The following is a 16,114-nucleotide window of genomic DNA, read 5'->3' on the forward strand; positions in this document are numbered from 1 at the left end:
ATTTATTGTTATTACCAGATTGCTTTCGTTTACCCTCTTTTAAATTTACAGAGCTAATTTTGGTTTTCTTTAAAATAAATATTCTAAAACATTTAATCTACTGATGTCTCAATTAATGTAATTTTATTGGTTTCCATTTTTATAAGTTACCAGTAGCCACTGCATTTTCTAACCTCGGCTTATACTCCGGTCAATAAGTTTTCCCAGGTTTTTGTGGCAAAACTGGTGCCTCGGCTTATACTCGGGTCGGCTTATACTCGAGTATATACGGTAGTATATATTACGTACATAAAAAGAAAAGGTTGAGCCTATATTTAATTATTTTTATTCTACTGCCCAGAATAATGTAGAAAGTTAAGGCTTTTCTTGCTTTTCTTTTCTTTTTCTCAACCAACATTTCTTTTTTCACCTCATTTCTCTCCCCCATTTACCTATCTTTTGTTGTCATATATATTTTATATTGTGATAATGCTATGACATTAGAATAAATTTATAACATGATATAATTAATATACTGTAGTATGGTATAAATCTAAACATAAGATAACATAATTATAAGCTTACCAAAAAGCAACAGGAATAGGGTAATCCAAATAACTATTTTCTGAGTATAGCTCCTGCTAAAAACAACAGAAAACAACAAGAAAAATACAGAATTAATCTCTGATCTAATCTAATATTTGGTCCCATGTCCTTAAAATCCCATTCTGATATTCTATCTTAATCTTCTGTTTACTAATTGGTTCTGTAGGATAGATTTCCCAGAATAGAAAGATTCAAGAGACTATTACAGGTAGTCCTCAACCTATCACCGCAACTGATTCCAAAATTTTCATTACTAAATAAAACATTTGGGAACTAAATCTTGCCCAATTTTACAATATTTGTTGTGATAGTTGATAAATAAATCATTATAGTTGCAAGTTAGGAACACAGTGATTCAGTGAATCTTATTTCCCCTTTGTCAGAAGCTCACAAAAGGTGATTATATGACCATAGAACACTGCAAACGATATAAATGTGAGTCGGTTGTCAAGCATCTAGATTTTGTTTATATGACCAGGATATGCCACAATGGTTGTATGAAAATTGGTCATAAGTATTCTGACTAGGCTTCACCAAAGTCCAACACAGACTCCTTGTCCCGAAAATAACTCCTTTTTATTTGGCTAATATGAATTCATAGCATCACATCCAGCAAAGTCCCGGCAAATAGTCTTTTAAGGGTGAATTGCAAACACAGACCTTATCAGTCCTAATTACTAACATCACTAGCATACAAAGATTCTGAAATTAGTATGATCAATAATTTAAAGAACAGAAGACTACAAATAGGCAAACTTAGATCAGCCAATGTGCAAGGGAAGAAACCATGTTAAGCTTGTTTATATCTTATTTGTTAACCAAACTAATTTATGAATGGAAATAATAGATTTAAAAGATATATTTGCTCCCAACTAATACATTATGTTCACAGAAGGCTTCATTTTAACAGAAGGCTACAATTGTTTACATGTTTCTTTGGCTATAAATGCCAACTACCAGTGGAATATACTAAATATCTTGCTAAATATCGGTTTAGTCATTAAAGTATCATACATTTGCTGATTCCTCCAGTTCAAAGTTTGGAAATGTAAAATAGCACATTACTTAGTGTTCAATTTTATAAGGGCTCTGTTTTAAAAGAACTGTCTGAAACAGCTTATCTACAATTTTGTTCAGGAAACTATCTTTACTGCCCAAAAGCAATATCAGTAAATCTGACTAAGCCCAACATTTATTACAAAAGCGAATATTGCAGTATACCATTTTGTGACAGTTTCCATCATTTTCCAACCATAGTTGATGGGGGGGGGGGAGTTTATTACTGTTTTCATCCTGGAAGTGAAATCTGTGGCATCTCACTATGATACTATGCAATATTCCAAGTATAAGGCTACACTTGTTGAGAGACTCTAGAAAAAGTGCAGAGGGGAGCAGCAAAGAGGACCAGGGGACTGGAGGCTAAAACATATAAAGAATGGTTGCAGGAACTGGGTATGTCCAGTTTAATGAAAAGTAGGACTAGGGGTGGCATGATAGCAGCGTTCCAATATCTCAGAGGTTGCCACAAAAAAGAGGTAATCAAGTTATTCTCCAGAGCACCTGAGGGTAGGACAAGAAGCAATGGGTGGAAACTAATCAAGGAGAGAAGCAACTTAGAACTAAGGAGAAAATTTCTGACAGTTAGAACAATGAATGAATCCATGGAACAGCCTGCCCCCACAAGTTATGAATGCTCCAACACTGGAAGAAGATGTTGGATAATATCTTTTAAGTAGATGTTGGGCACCCATTTATCTGAAATAGTGTAGGGTTTCCTGCCTAAACAGGGGGTTGGACTAGAAGACCGCCAAGGTCCCTTGCAACTTTGTTATTATTATCATACAAGGCAGTTAGAAAATGTTTCACATTTTAAAATATCTGTACAAGCTATAAGATACATCTCTTCAGAGGAACATCTTCCCATCTTGTAGACAGTACTTCCAGAAACTGAGAACTGTAAACAACTTCTGCATCTAGTATCCACGTGCTCCAGTTCAGGAAACTCACTCAAACTGTACTTTATAGTTCCAACACAGATCGGTTTGACTGTTAATAAATTATCTACTTTCAGTCTCTAGGACTTTTAGCTGACTTGCACCTTAAGGAGGCTGTTTTGATTTTTTTTGTTTTTGTTTTTTGCAAAACCAAAATCAACATCATTTAGCAGCAATTAAAAGCGCCTTCAGAGACTTTAAAAAGTACAATATCCAATTAGAAAAGACCATACTTTTAAACATTTGTACAGAAATAAGTTGCTGAATTTTTAAAAAACTGAAAATATGACATCTGTACAATACATTTTTTGGATTGGATTGGATTCTTTATTGGCCAAATGTGATTGGACACACAAGGAATCTGTCTTGGTGCATATGCTCTCAGTGTATAGATTTGTCAGTAATCATGAGGTAAAACACAATGATTGTCACAGGGGTGAAATGAGCAATGAAGGAACAATCAATATTAATAAAAATCTTAGGGTACAAGCAACATGTTACTAAGTGGGAAGAAATGGGTGATAAGAATGATGAGAAAAAACTAGTAGAAATAGAAATGCAGACTTAGTAAAATTTTTGACAGTGTTGAGGGAATTATTTGTTTAGTAGAGTGATTCTCCAATAATTGGAGTAGTCCACAGTCAGTGGGTTGACCTCCGTCCGTCAACCAATCAGGACTGAGCCCGTGTTATAAAAGCAAATTCTGTCAGTCTTCCCGCATTTTTCCTCAGTCCTCAGCAGGACGTGTGTGGTCAACTCACTGACTGTTTGTTACTCCATCTGTTCTTTCCATTCTCTTCCATTTCAACTCTCCAGGTAAATCCTTTTATTTAAAAAAAAAAATCCTCCCTGAGCTCTCCTCCTCCCCTTCAAGCCACTGCCTCGGGAAAGCATTCTGAAGACGGGGGAAGGCTTTTCCTTCCAGCTCCGTCTGGCCCAGACCCTTCTGTCGCTTTCTAACGCTTCTTTGGGAACGATTATCTGGAGCCTTGAGTAGCTGGGCATAGGAGGTGATCGTGCGATCCTTGCAGCCAAATCCTTCCTGGGGGCATTCTGAGCCGGCAAACGGATTCGCTGAGGCGGGCATCGGCTCGGAAAGAAATTTTGGCAAAATTTTATTTGGCTGCGATCGCCGGCTCTCTGTATTTAAATGATTCTTATCAGCGTCTATCAGCTGATTGGCTCCGGCGGCAGCGCTACGTGCTGTTCCGTCAAGTGTTAATTTAAGAGCGTGGAGGACACTGAGATGGGGTTTTTGAAGCAGCTAAGCCGAAATTGCTAATTTTCCTTTGATTCAGGGGAGCGAGTGATTGAGAATAAAAAGAATAAAAAAACCCGGCACTTTATTCTGTTGCCATCCTGAAGTGACAATTGCAGTGTCACTCACTGAGGCCTACCTAACTGAAGCAACCTAGGCCTCTCATCTTTGGCGGCCATTTTAACTGCGATCTGCCATTTTGTCTGGGCCTATCCCTATTCAATCTCGTGATGGCAACCCCTGCCTCAGTAGAGCAGGATTCTGGGGTCTCCTTATCAACTACTGAATGGGATTCTCTTTCTCCCGGCCCCAGCAATGCGGGGTTTTCCTTTGCGCACTCAAAAAAGAGAGCCTTTAAGGCTAAGGAGACCAGGCCTAAAATAACTAAGACCTCAAAGAAATCCGAGATCAGGATGCACAAGGCCATAACAAAACTTTGTGATAAAGCATCCAAGGCAGATGTGCGCACTGAGGTTGCAGCTCCTCTGCCTGACCAGGCAGATTCAGTTTTAATGGAATCCCGCAATTTGGCTCTGGCAGATTCTGATAATTGGGGGGCCTCAGGTCACCCTTAAATGTGCCCTCTACCTATCCTTTCTCTCCCCTCTGCACCCTTTCCCCTTTCTCAGGCTTACTCAAACCCTGCTGCAGTCCCCACCATGGCTTATCAGAATTTTCCGGTTACTCAGAGGTTACAGGATCCTGCCAATATACAGGCTATTATTTCGGCAGCAGTCTCCCAGAGCATGTCTCAATGCATGCAGATGATGAGGAGGACCCAAGCCATTATCCCTGGTACAGTCCAACCAGTTCCTTCTGGAGCCTTTTTGAGCCCGCTTCAGGCCCAGGTTACTCAGACCCTACCTCATACGAGTTATGCACCAGAGTTTCGTAGCGCAGTAGAGGAGGAGGATAGGGGGCTGGATTTGGAGCTATCCGATGATGAGGGTATTCCTCCTGAACCCCCTGCTATTGCAGGTCTCTTCCACCCATCCTTTTTCCGCTCCTTGTTATTCAAGGCTAGGAACGCGGCAAAATTGGCTACAGCAACCCCTTCGGTCCCCTCTGGATGAGACATTAACCCCCCCTTTTCCCTAAACACTCCTGAGGCTCAAGTAATCCCTTGTCCACCCCTATTCGTAGAGGCAGTTCAACAACAGTGGCTCTTCCCTTCAGCAGGACCCATGCCCTCTGCTAATGACAGAAAGTTCTTCAATGTTGGCCCAGAACTGGCCCCTTCCCTGGAGCCGCCCAAGGTGGACGCTCCAATTACTGCCCTCTTATCCCCCACCAATCTCCTGGTGAGGCAGAAGAATTGATGAAGCTGGAGGACAAAAGAGTCGAACAGACTATCATTAAAAATCATCAAACTGGTGCCTGGGCAGTGAAGGCTGAAGAAAGGCCAAAGGGAAGCGCCCAGTATTGGTAATGAACGCTCCCATAACAAAATCTAAGGAATTGGTGAAATTCGGGGTGGATAGAGATATAGGCCTCCGTAAGGTCAATAGAAGATAGAAGGTCACCCTTCCTTATGCATGCCAAGATGGACTGAAGTGAGTGCATCTTGAATCGCCAGTACCGAATATGGCGGTTCAATCTTTTAAGATCCAGAATGGCTCTCCATCCCCCCGAAGACTTAGGAACCAGAAAAAAGGATGGAATAAAAACCTGATCCAGCCTGAATGGCCTTAATCTCAAGAAGATGGTTAATGGCCTCCTTCATGAGGCACTTCTTGGCCAAATTGTTAGACACGGGATCAGGTTTTGCAATGGTTCCTTCTCCCTTTCCAAAAACAAGGTCGAGGTTCGTCTCTATTAAAAATTCTTCTCCCCCAAAAGGTCCGAAACTCTCTACTATGGCGGTCTCCAGAGACCTTGAGCCAGGTTTCCTGCTTCATCGAACCAACCCCTCTGATGTTGACCACGGATGCCAGCCTCTCGGGATGGGGGGCCCACATTCATTCCTCTGTGGCACAGGGTCTCTGGTCGGAACAGGAGTCCTCTCTACCCATCAACATCCTGGAGTTGCGGGCAGTTTAGCTGGCCCTCCAAGAACTCAGCCGGCTGACGGTGGGGAAGCATATTCTGGTCCTCACCGACAACACCACAGCCAAAGCGCATACCAACAGGCAGGGGGGTACCAGGTCCCCTGCGCTTATGGAGGAACCAAGACTCTTTGTTCTTGGGCCGAAAACCACTATCAAGGCGGACTACATTGCAGGGGAGGACAACACCATGGCGGACTGGCTCAGCTGCTCCACGATAGGTCAGACGGAGTGGCAGCTGCATCCCAGCATCTTCAGGAAGATTTGTTCCCGGTTGGGGCGGCCTCAAGTGGACCTTTTCGCCACCAGCACGAACACTCAGCTGCCCTGGTTCTTCACCAGGTTACACTGTTGGGGGACAGAAGGCATGGATGCTCTCCGTTCTCCGTGGCCGGAGGGTCTTCCCTACGCCTTTCCACCTTTTGCTCTGATTCCCAGAGGGATACGCAAGCTGTTGCAGGAGGGAGCGTAGCTGGTCCTGTTGGCTCCTTACTGGACCCGCAGACCTTGGTTTGCAGACCTTGTGACCTTGCCTGTATCCCCTCCTTGGTGTCTTCTAGTGCTAATCAATACATTGAAGCAGGGGCCAGTATGCCACCCAGACCCCCACTGGATGAAACTGACCACCTGGCACTTGAGCGGCTCACATTAGTCAATCGCCAATTGCCCACTGGAGCAATGGACCTGATCATCAACAGCAGACAGGCATCTACTCAGTGGATTTTTGGCTCTACCTGGCGCACCTTCTGCAGGTGGTGCAAAGGATAAAGCTGCTCGCCAACAGACTTAACAGACTTAACAGTCGGTCAATTGTTGGGTTTTCTGAGTGATGGTTTTGCCAAGAGGTTGGCTCCAAACATGCTCAAATGCCAGGTATTGGCCTTATCTTCTATTTGGCCTGCACGGACTCTTCTCCTTTGTCGCAGCCCCCGCTGATTAAAAGTCTTCTGAGGGATGCTTCCATACACAGCCCTCCAGTCACTCATCGTTTCCCCACATGGAACCTGACCAAGGCACTGGACTCTCTGACAAAACCTCCATATGAGCCACTCCAGGACTCTTCCACTCATCACCTTACCCAGAAGATTGCCTTTGTTGTGGCCATCACCTCGGCCAGAAGAATTTCCGAATTGGCTGCCCTATCCATGCGCAAAGATTTCTGCCTGACAAGGTTGTCTTACGCCTTGATTCCTCCTTTCTCCCTAAAATAAACTCATTGTTTCACAGATCCCAGGAACTCTCCCTTCCCTCCTTCTGCTCCAGGCCTGTTCACCCTCTGGAATGAAAATGGCACACCTTAGACATTAGGTGCGCCTTACGCATCTATTTAAGGCACATAGCAGAATGGAGAAAGTCCAAGGCCCTTTTCATCTCGTACCTCCCAGTCTCTATGGGGAGAAAGGTCAACTCCAACACTATAGGTAGATGGATAAGGGCGGTCATAGCTAAGACCTACGACCTGTCTGCAGATCCTCACCCTTGGGTTATTACTGCCCACTCTACCAGGAGCGCAGCTTTCTCAGCCGCCTGGTCTAAACAGGCTTCTCTAGAAGAGGTCTGTAGAGCAGCTACCTGGTCTGCTCCTACCACTTTCATCAGGCATTACAAGATAGATTTGCCTCTTCTGATGCAGCCTTCGGTAGAAGGGTCCTTCAGCAAGTGATTCCTGCGTCTACTCCAGATACCTAGTTTTATTCCCTCCCGAAGGACTCAGGCTTTGGCAGGTCCCGCTGACTGTGGACTACTCCAATGATTGGAGAATCAACCGTTGAACTTACCTTTATCTGAACGGTGATTCTCAAATCGATTGAGTAGTCCACAGTCAGGCCCTCCCTTGTAATCTTCCTAGGAAGGTTCAACAATTTCTGTCTTCTGGCCTTACCTTCTTGCCTAAAGCAAATCTATATCTATTCTCGTGTCCTACTCTACATGTCTCGACTATATGTTATTTCTGTCAGTCTTATATATTTGTTGACCACACTGAGCCCAAGCTTCGAACTTTGAAAAAAAGCGGGAAAACTGACAGAATTTGAGCTTTTATAACACGGGCTCAGTCCTGATTGGTTGACAGATGGAGGTCAACCCACTGACTGTGGACTTCTCAATTGATTGAGAATCACCGTTCAGATAAAGGTAAGTTCAACGGTTGATTTACAATAAAAATTTTACAGTAAAATTTATTTACAATAAATGTAGAATGGAATTTGTCATTATCCTGCATAGAAATATTAAACATGACCAATTTGCTTTTGGTTATATCCATGGCCTTGTAAATCCTCCACAAAAAGCTCGCATAGCAGATAATCAGATAATCACAACTCTGCTAATTGCCAGTTAAATAGTTGAGCTATTTCAAACTAGATTTTGCTCTCTTCCTTCCTCCCTCTCTTTCTCTCTCTTTCTCTCTCCCTTTCTCTCTTCCTCCCTCCCTTTCTCTTTCTCTCGCTCCCTTTTTTTCTCTTTCTTTCTTTCTTTCTTTCTCTCTTCCTTCCTTCCTTCCTCCATCTTTCTTGCTTCCCCCTCCTTCCCTCCCTCTCCCTCTCTTTCTCTCTCTTCCTCCCTCCCTTTCTCTTTCTCTTGCTCCCTTTTTTCTCTCTCTCTATCTCTCTCTCTATCTCTCTCCCCCTCCCTTCCTCCATCTTTCTTGCTCCCCCCTCCTTCCCTCCCTCTCCCTCTCTTTCTCTCTCTTCCTCCCTCCCTTTCTTTCTCTCCCTCCCTCTTTCTTTCTTTCTCTCTCTTACGAGCCCCAGCACTTTCGCTGCTCCAGCTCCTGCTGAGCAGCACCTAAAGCAAACTAAAGCGTGGGAGTGCTGAGAACTGACATCATGCTTTGGATGCTCAGAGATTTCCCGCACCCTTAAAGCCCCGTCTGACAATGGGCGGGTCTCCCGTGGATGGCTGGTAGGTGGTGGTGGAAGGCTGATGACCTTCCTGCCTTCCTCCCTTTCTCGAATCCTGCCGGACATGGCTCTGGGCTGGGATCATATGACCGGCAGGTCCCCGCAGTCCCATACCTGTCTGCCTGCCTTCCTCATTCCCTCCTACAGCCGAGTCTCCTTACCTCTCTCTGTCTCGGCTTCCTTCCAGGGGGATTGCGGGGATGGTAGGCGGGGGGTCACTGAGCCTTTTCCTTCCTAGGCCACGTGGAAGCTGCGGCTCAAGAAGATGTGGCACCCCCGCCAACTAGCCAAGGACCTGGCTCCTGTGCAGTGCTGGAAAATGCTGCATGGCAGACTGTTGCTGTGTATGTGGCTGTGCATTTTAGAGGGAACAGTGGTGGGTTCTAAATTTTATTACTTCTGGTTCTGTGGGTGTGGCTTGCTTAGTGGGCATGGCTTAGTGGGGTGGTTTGGTGGGGTCATGTACCTGAGTGGGCATAGCCAACCTGATATCATTCATGGCAAAGCTTGCTGGGCCATCCCCTGTCCCTGTTACTCCTGCAACGGTGGTGGCTTCAGGAGATGCTTGCCTGACAGGGAAGATGGTGGTGGCCCAGCAACCCTTGCAGCCATGTGGCTGCAAGGCTTGTTGACCCCCACCTAACCCACTAGGCTACTGTCTCCTGATGCTGCTGGGATAGCAACCAGGCCATTCCCCCATCCCTGCCATGGCTGCAATTTAATTAATTGAATTGAATTAATTAAATTCAGCTGCAATGTTGTCAACTTCAGGAGACACTAGCCAGTGGGAATCGGCTATCACGAATGCTCACCTTTGTGTAGGCAGGTAGTGGCAGTTGTGTACAAGCAGATGGTGAAGGTGAGGCAGAGTAAGTTTCGGGCAGATCGAGTATCAAGCAGGTGAGGTGGGTTAGCAAGAGGTGACAGGGGGGACCATTTAGGAGGAGTGGCCAGCCAGCCATCCCTATCAGTTCAGTGACCCAGGCCAAATTACCATTAACAATTCACCTGAACTGGTGTGAATGGGGAGCAATTCACCACTTGTAATTAGGCTTATTGGGCTTTCTTTGTAGTGGACAACTATGTAACTATACTGATACTTTAAATGGCCCAATTGACTAAACAAATATTACAAATCTCAGGGTTTCCGTTATGGTTTTTTGGTTATAGCTATCATCTTCCTATTTCACTTTTTACATTCTGATCTATTATTTAAAAACAACATTAAAAAGTAAATTATTGTGCTCAAAGCAAAGCTGAATCTCCACAATCCCTTTCCCTTAGATTCCACACAGATGTTTACAGGTTGTCTTTTTTTTTAATGAGTCGCAGTGACCCAATGCTTTTTTGTATATGTGTACTTCTTTACTTTCTTGCACATGGAGTAATGGTCTGAGACTAAGGGGCTTAGAAGTGTTGCCTTTGTCATGGTCAGACCATTTTCTGCTGCGGCTTGACTTCCTGGCTCCAATCCTTCCCCGCAGGGAGGCAGAACCAATTAGGTTGTTCTGCCCCAGACGCCTGATGGATCCAGGAGGTTTTCAGAAGGCGCTTGGGGTTATTCCAGATACACTCGTCCACAGTTCGGCAGAGTCTCTGGCTGAGGCCTGTAACAAGGCTGCAGCGGAGGCTCTTGACCGAATTGCGCCGTTGCGACCTCTCTGCAGCACTAGTCCCCGTAGAGCTCCATGGTTCAATGAGGAGCTCCGGGAGTTGAAACGCCAGAAGAGATATCTAGAGAAGCGATGGAGGAAGAGTAAGTCCGAATCCGATCGAACACTTGTAAGAGCTTACATTAAGACTTACAAAGTGGCGCTCAAGGCGGCAAGATGCGCGTATCATGCCACCTTGATTGCATCAGTGGAATCCCACCCAGCCGCTCTGTTTAGGGTGACCTGCTCCCTTCCTAACCAAGGGGAAGTTGGGGAGCCCTTGCAGAGTAGTGCCGAGGATTTTTACACGTTTTTCGCTGATAAAATCGCTTGGATCCGAGCGGACCTCGACTCCAATTGGAAAACAGAGTCGACTGACAACGAGTCAGTCAAGGTGACTGGGGCCCGTACTTGTCCATCTGTCTGGGAAGAGTTTGATCTGGTGACACCTGATGAAGTGGACAAGGCCATTGGAGCTGTGAGTTTTGCCACCTACTTATTGGATCCGTGTCCCTCCTGGCTGGTTTCGGCCAGCAGGGAGGTGACACGGAACTGGGTCCAGGAGATTGTCAACGCTTCTTTGGGGAGGGGGTCCTTTCCAGATCCCTACAAGGAGGCACTTGTGCACCCCCTTCTCAAGACACCTTCCCTGGGCCCAGCCATTCTCAATAACTATCTCCCAGTCTCTAACCTTCCCTTTATGGGGAAGGTTGTTGAGAAGGTGGTGGCGCTCCAACTCCAGCGGTCCTTGGAAGAAGCCGATTATCTAGGTCCCCAGCAGTCAGGATTCAGGCCCGGCTACAGCACGGAAACTGGTTTGGTTGCATTGATGGATGATCTCTGGCAGGCCCGGGACAGGGGTTTATCCTCTGTCCTGGTGCTTCTTGACCTCTCAGCGGCTTTCGATACCATCGACCATGGTATCCTTCTGCGCCGGCTGGAGGGGTTGGGAGTGGGAGGCACTGTTCCCTCTCCGGCCAATCGCAGTCGGTGTTAGTGGGGGATCAGAGGTTGACCTCTAGGTCGCTCCCTTGTGGGGTACTTCAGGAGTCGGTCCTCTCCCCCCTACTATTTAGTATCTACATGAAATCTCTGGGTGAGATCATTCAAGGGCATGGGGTGAGGTATGATCAATATGCAGATGATACCCAGCTTTACATCTCCACCCCTTGTCCAGTCAGTGAAGCAGTGGAAGTGATGTGCCGGTGTCTGGAGGCTGTTGGGGTCTGGATGGGTGTCAACAGACTCAAACTCAACCCTGATAAGACGGAGTGGCTATGGGTTTTGCCTCCCAAGGACAATTCCATCTGTCCATCCATTATCCTGGGGGGGGGGATCATTAACCCCCTCAGAGAGGGTCCCAACTTGGGCGTCCTCCTCGATCCACAGCTCACATTAGAGAAACATCTTTCAGCTGTGGCGAGGGGGGCGTTTGCCCAGGTCCGCCTGGTGCACCAGTTGCGGCCCTATTTGGACCGGGACTCAATGCTCAGTCATTCATGCCCTCATCACCTCGAGGCTTGACTACTGTAACGCTCTCTACATGGGGCTACCTTTGAAAAGTGTTCGGAAACTCCAGATCGTGCAGAATGCAGCTGCGAAAGCTATCATGGGCTTCCCTAAATATGCCCATGTCACACCAACACTCCGCAGTCTGCATTGGTTGCCGATCGGTTTCCGGTCACAATTCAAAGTGTTGGTTATGACCTATAAAGCCCTTCATGGCATCGGGCCAGAATATCTCCAGGACCGTCTTCTGCCGCACGAATCCCAGCGACCGGTTAGGTCCCACAGAGTTGGCCTTCTCCGGGTCCCGTCAACTAAACCAGTGTTTCCCAACCAGTGTGCCGCGGCACACTAGTGTGCCGCGGGACATGGTCAGGTGTGCCGCGAGCCCGGCCTGGCTGGAGCTTCCCTGGCAGTGACAAGAAGTGAGCTTTTGGGGCCCGGTGGGAGGGCGCCGGCCACTGTTGCTTCTAAGCTGCGTGGGCGTGCGCCCGCGTAGTCATTAGGACCACCCCCCGGCAGACATTTTTGAAGTGGCGCAAAGCCACGCAGTCCTGAATCCCTCCCTTCTCAGGCCAGCAAAGTCGGCTGCCCGGGAAAGCACCGCGTTTGAAAAGCGGGCGTTTAAAAAGCGCGCCACTTTCCCAGGCAGCCGGTTTGCTGGCCGGAGAAGCGAGCGATCCGGGACTGCGTGGCTTTGCGCCTTGAGGACAACGGTGCCATGGTGGCCTCCAAGTGCCGCCTTTGTTCCTGCAGGTAGAAGTCGGGCGGGGTACCGAGAGGCGGAGGCAGTGCGTGGCCGGGCGCTGAGTGCCATAGACACCTGGGAGGGCGAAGGGTTGGATGTGGCTGCTGCCTTTTAGGCAGAGGCGAAGGCAACGGCGGAGTTTGCGCTGGGGCCATGCGGGGCCGCTGATCCAGGGGGCCGCGGACCGGCAAGCCGCCCTCCACTCTCTCTCCGCTCTCTCTTTCTCTCTATGTTGCCGGCGTGGTGCACGAGAGAGAAAAAGAGAGAGAGAAAAAGGAGGGTTAGAGAGAAAGCAAGAGAGAAAGAGAGAGAAGGAAAGCAAGAGAGAAATCAAGAGAGAGAGAGAAAGCAAGGGAGAGAGAGAGAGAAAGCAAGGGGGAGAGAGAGTGTGTGTGAGAGAAAGCAAGAGAGAGAGAGAAAGCAAGAAATAGGGAGAGAGGAAGAGAGGAAGAGAGAGAGAAAGAGAGAAAGCAAGAGAGAGAGAGAAAGAAAGCAAGAGAGAAAGAGGAAGAGAGAAGGAAAGCGAGAGAGAGAAAGAGAGAGAGAAAGCAAGGGAGAGAGAAAGAAAGAATAAAAGAGATAGCAAGAGAGACAGAAAGAGAGAGAGAAAGAATGCAAGAGAGAGAAAGCAAGAAAGAGGGAGGGAAGGAGGGCGAGAGAAAGAGCAAAAAAGAAAGGAAGGAAGAAAGAAAGAGGGATGGAGAATGGAGAGGGAAAGAAAGAGGGGGGAGAAATAGGGCGAAAGGGAGGAAGAGAGGGGTTTTTTGTCCAAATATTTTTAGCCCCCCCCCCCCCGCTCACCCCCTCCCTGCTCAATGTTCCCCAGGATTTTGTAAGTGTGAATAATGTGCCGCGGCTCAAAAAAGGTTGGGAAACACTGAACTAAACAATGTCGTCTGGCGGGACCCAGGGGAAGAGCCGTCTCTGTGGCGGCCCCGACCCTCTGGAACCAACTCCCTCCAGATATTAGAGTTACCTCGACCTTCCTTGCCTTTTGTAAGCTCCTTAAAACCCACCTTTGTCGTCAGGCATGGGGGAATTGAGATATTGCCTTCCCCCTAGGCTTACAAAATGTATGCATGGTATGTTTGTATGTATGATTGGTTTCTTAAATTAGGGTTTTTAAACTACTTTTAATATTAGATTTGTTTATATTGTTTTTTACTGTTGTTAGAAGCCCCGAGTCTATGGAGAGGGGCGGCATACAAATCTAATAAATAAATAAATAAATAAATATGTATTTCAGGAAGATCTGAAGAATATCAATTTTAAATGGAAGGATGGGGAGACTGTACCTTCTGATTTAAAACTATAAAGTTGTAGCCCAATTTAAAACTATACAGTTGTGGCCCAATGTCCTCAGTACAGAAAATAATAATAGAAGTAACAATAACAAAAACAGCAGCAGCAGCAACAACCCTGATGGGTGCCACCTTGCCGTGGTGGTGGGCTTAAATGCTCCAATGATGCTGAGAGCTGTGTTGACTGTGTTGTGTGTGCTCTCTATCAGCTGTTGGAATGCTCAGATTCAGAGGGGTAAGGTGAAATAGAACCTGTCAATTTACCTGATTTAGGAGATGAAGAGAATTTTAGCGAGGAAGAAGTTGAAATGGGAAAAGAACTTTCGAGTGAAAGCTTGCAGACAAATGTGTCTTCAGACAGTTCCACCTGTCCGGATTTGAGATGGTTAGATCCAAAATTCAGAAGGTGGAAGAAAAGGTCAGAAGAAATTACTGGGAAGATATTTTAAGATGCAGTTTAGAGCGTTTTTAATTAATTACATCACGTCTGGAGTTAGATAGAAACAATAGCTGCTTGCGTCAATCTGACATCCAGCCAACATGGACGCTGCCAGAAAAGCGGAGGAATGTGTAGTTTTTATTGTGTGAGTTATTGCATTTTTATTGCCTTTCTAATCAGACGAAATCGGCCAGATAATTAAAGCATGCCTCCTAGCAGCCAGTGAAGCAATTATAGATATATGGTCTAGTTATCACGGGGAAAACCAAAAGTAATTCTGCTGTGTCACAGAAGTGTATTGTACTGAATGAAGTAGAAGAAATAAATAGAAGTGTTACTGAAGTGTCCGAAGCAAATTATTCAACTATCATCTTACTAGCCTGAATCAGAACAACCACCAGAAGGTCCAACCAAGTCAGAGTGGTCTCAGATGAGAAATGGAACTAAGACTACCTAATCCATTAGCATTATGGAGAAAGCAACAAAAACGAGCACCTAACCCATTAGCATTAGAGCACCTAAGAGCACCTAACCTGTTAGCATTATGGAGAAACAAACAAAAACGAAGTCTATACTAGCTCGGTCATCACCCAGTATAAAAAGGGCCACGGTGGATGTTGCTGATTCTGGGCATTCAGTGGAAAGTGAGCCATGGAATAAAAATCAAATGAACAATTACAGAAGCGGCAAAAATACACCATATCAGAGAATAATAATAATAATAATAACAACAACAACAACAATAATAATAACAACAATAATAATACTAAATACTAACAACAACAAAACAATAACAAGCTCCTGCTTTAACAGTCATTTTCTTTAAATATCCATGATTCACAAATTGTTCAGTGTAGTGCCAGCTGGGCCTGAAATGGCATAAGATTTGGCATGCTTGAAAGCAGAAGGATAATGGTTTTAATTTATATTAGAGCAGTGATGGCGAACCTTTTTTCCTTAGTGTGCCAAAAAGGGGGTGGGTTGGGGTACTAGCATGCCTGACTTGCCCACACCATTGCCTCCCCCACGCGTGCACACACCACTGCGCGCTGGCCCCACACGCATACGCATACCCCTGCGCACGCGCACAGGTGTTTCTGAAGCCTGGTAGGTGAAAGAAATTGCTCAACAAGCCGAGAGTTTGGAAAAACGCACTTCTGGTATGCCGTTGTGCTGGGTTTTTTGCACTTGGGAGTGACAGAAACTACTGAGAGCAGGAGTTGGAGTAAATAAAACTTTCCAAAATGAAAGCTTTCTTTTCAATTTGCTCACGCACGCACGTCTGAAGATCGGATCTGTCTTGTGGCAAGGGGGACAAGTGGCTTCTGCCTGTGCCTTGCCACTCACGCACGCGTGAGATCAATTGAGAAGCTGTCAAGAGCAGGAGTTGGGGGAAAAGAAAGTTTTCCAGAGTGAAAACTTTTCTCTCAATTTGCTCTCATGTGCCAATTTCCCCCTTTCCAGGAGGGTGTCAGGAGCGTCTGGGATCTCCCTAACCTAGTCAAAGCTGAGGGGCAGGGCGGAGATTCCATCTGAGAGCAACCCAAGGCAGTTGATGGTGTGGGGGTTGCATCTTTTCGGCATACTTCTTCTCCCCCCACCCCCAATTCTCTTCCTCACTTCCCACACCCTGGCACAAGCTCCTCTGCCTAGTTAAGCGCATCTTGAATCCCAGCCTCGGGGCAC

General features: G+C 46.3%; 1 protein-coding gene across 4 annotated transcripts in view; it reads right to left on the reverse strand.

Moving 5' to 3' along the window:
* LOC139175813 (SUN domain-containing protein 3-like) overlaps positions 1-16,114 on the reverse strand; it is a 91,237-nt gene that overhangs the window by 51,500 nt on the left and 23,623 nt on the right. For 3 of the 4 annotated variants that reach the window (XM_070767110.1, XM_070767112.1, XM_070767109.1), the window contains exon 5: positions 565-620. In XM_070767110.1, the coding sequence (XP_070623211.1) occupies positions 565-620 (56 nt within the window). The remainder of the gene's footprint in view (positions 1-564; positions 621-16,114) is intronic. The other variant, XM_070767111.1, reaches the window with a different exon arrangement.

The sequence above is a fragment of the Erythrolamprus reginae genome, chromosome Z, assembly GCF_031021105.1.
Source record: "Erythrolamprus reginae isolate rEryReg1 chromosome Z, rEryReg1.hap1, whole genome shotgun sequence".
NCBI classification, from domain to species: Eukaryota; Metazoa; Chordata; class Lepidosauria; order Squamata; family Dipsadidae; genus Erythrolamprus; species Erythrolamprus reginae.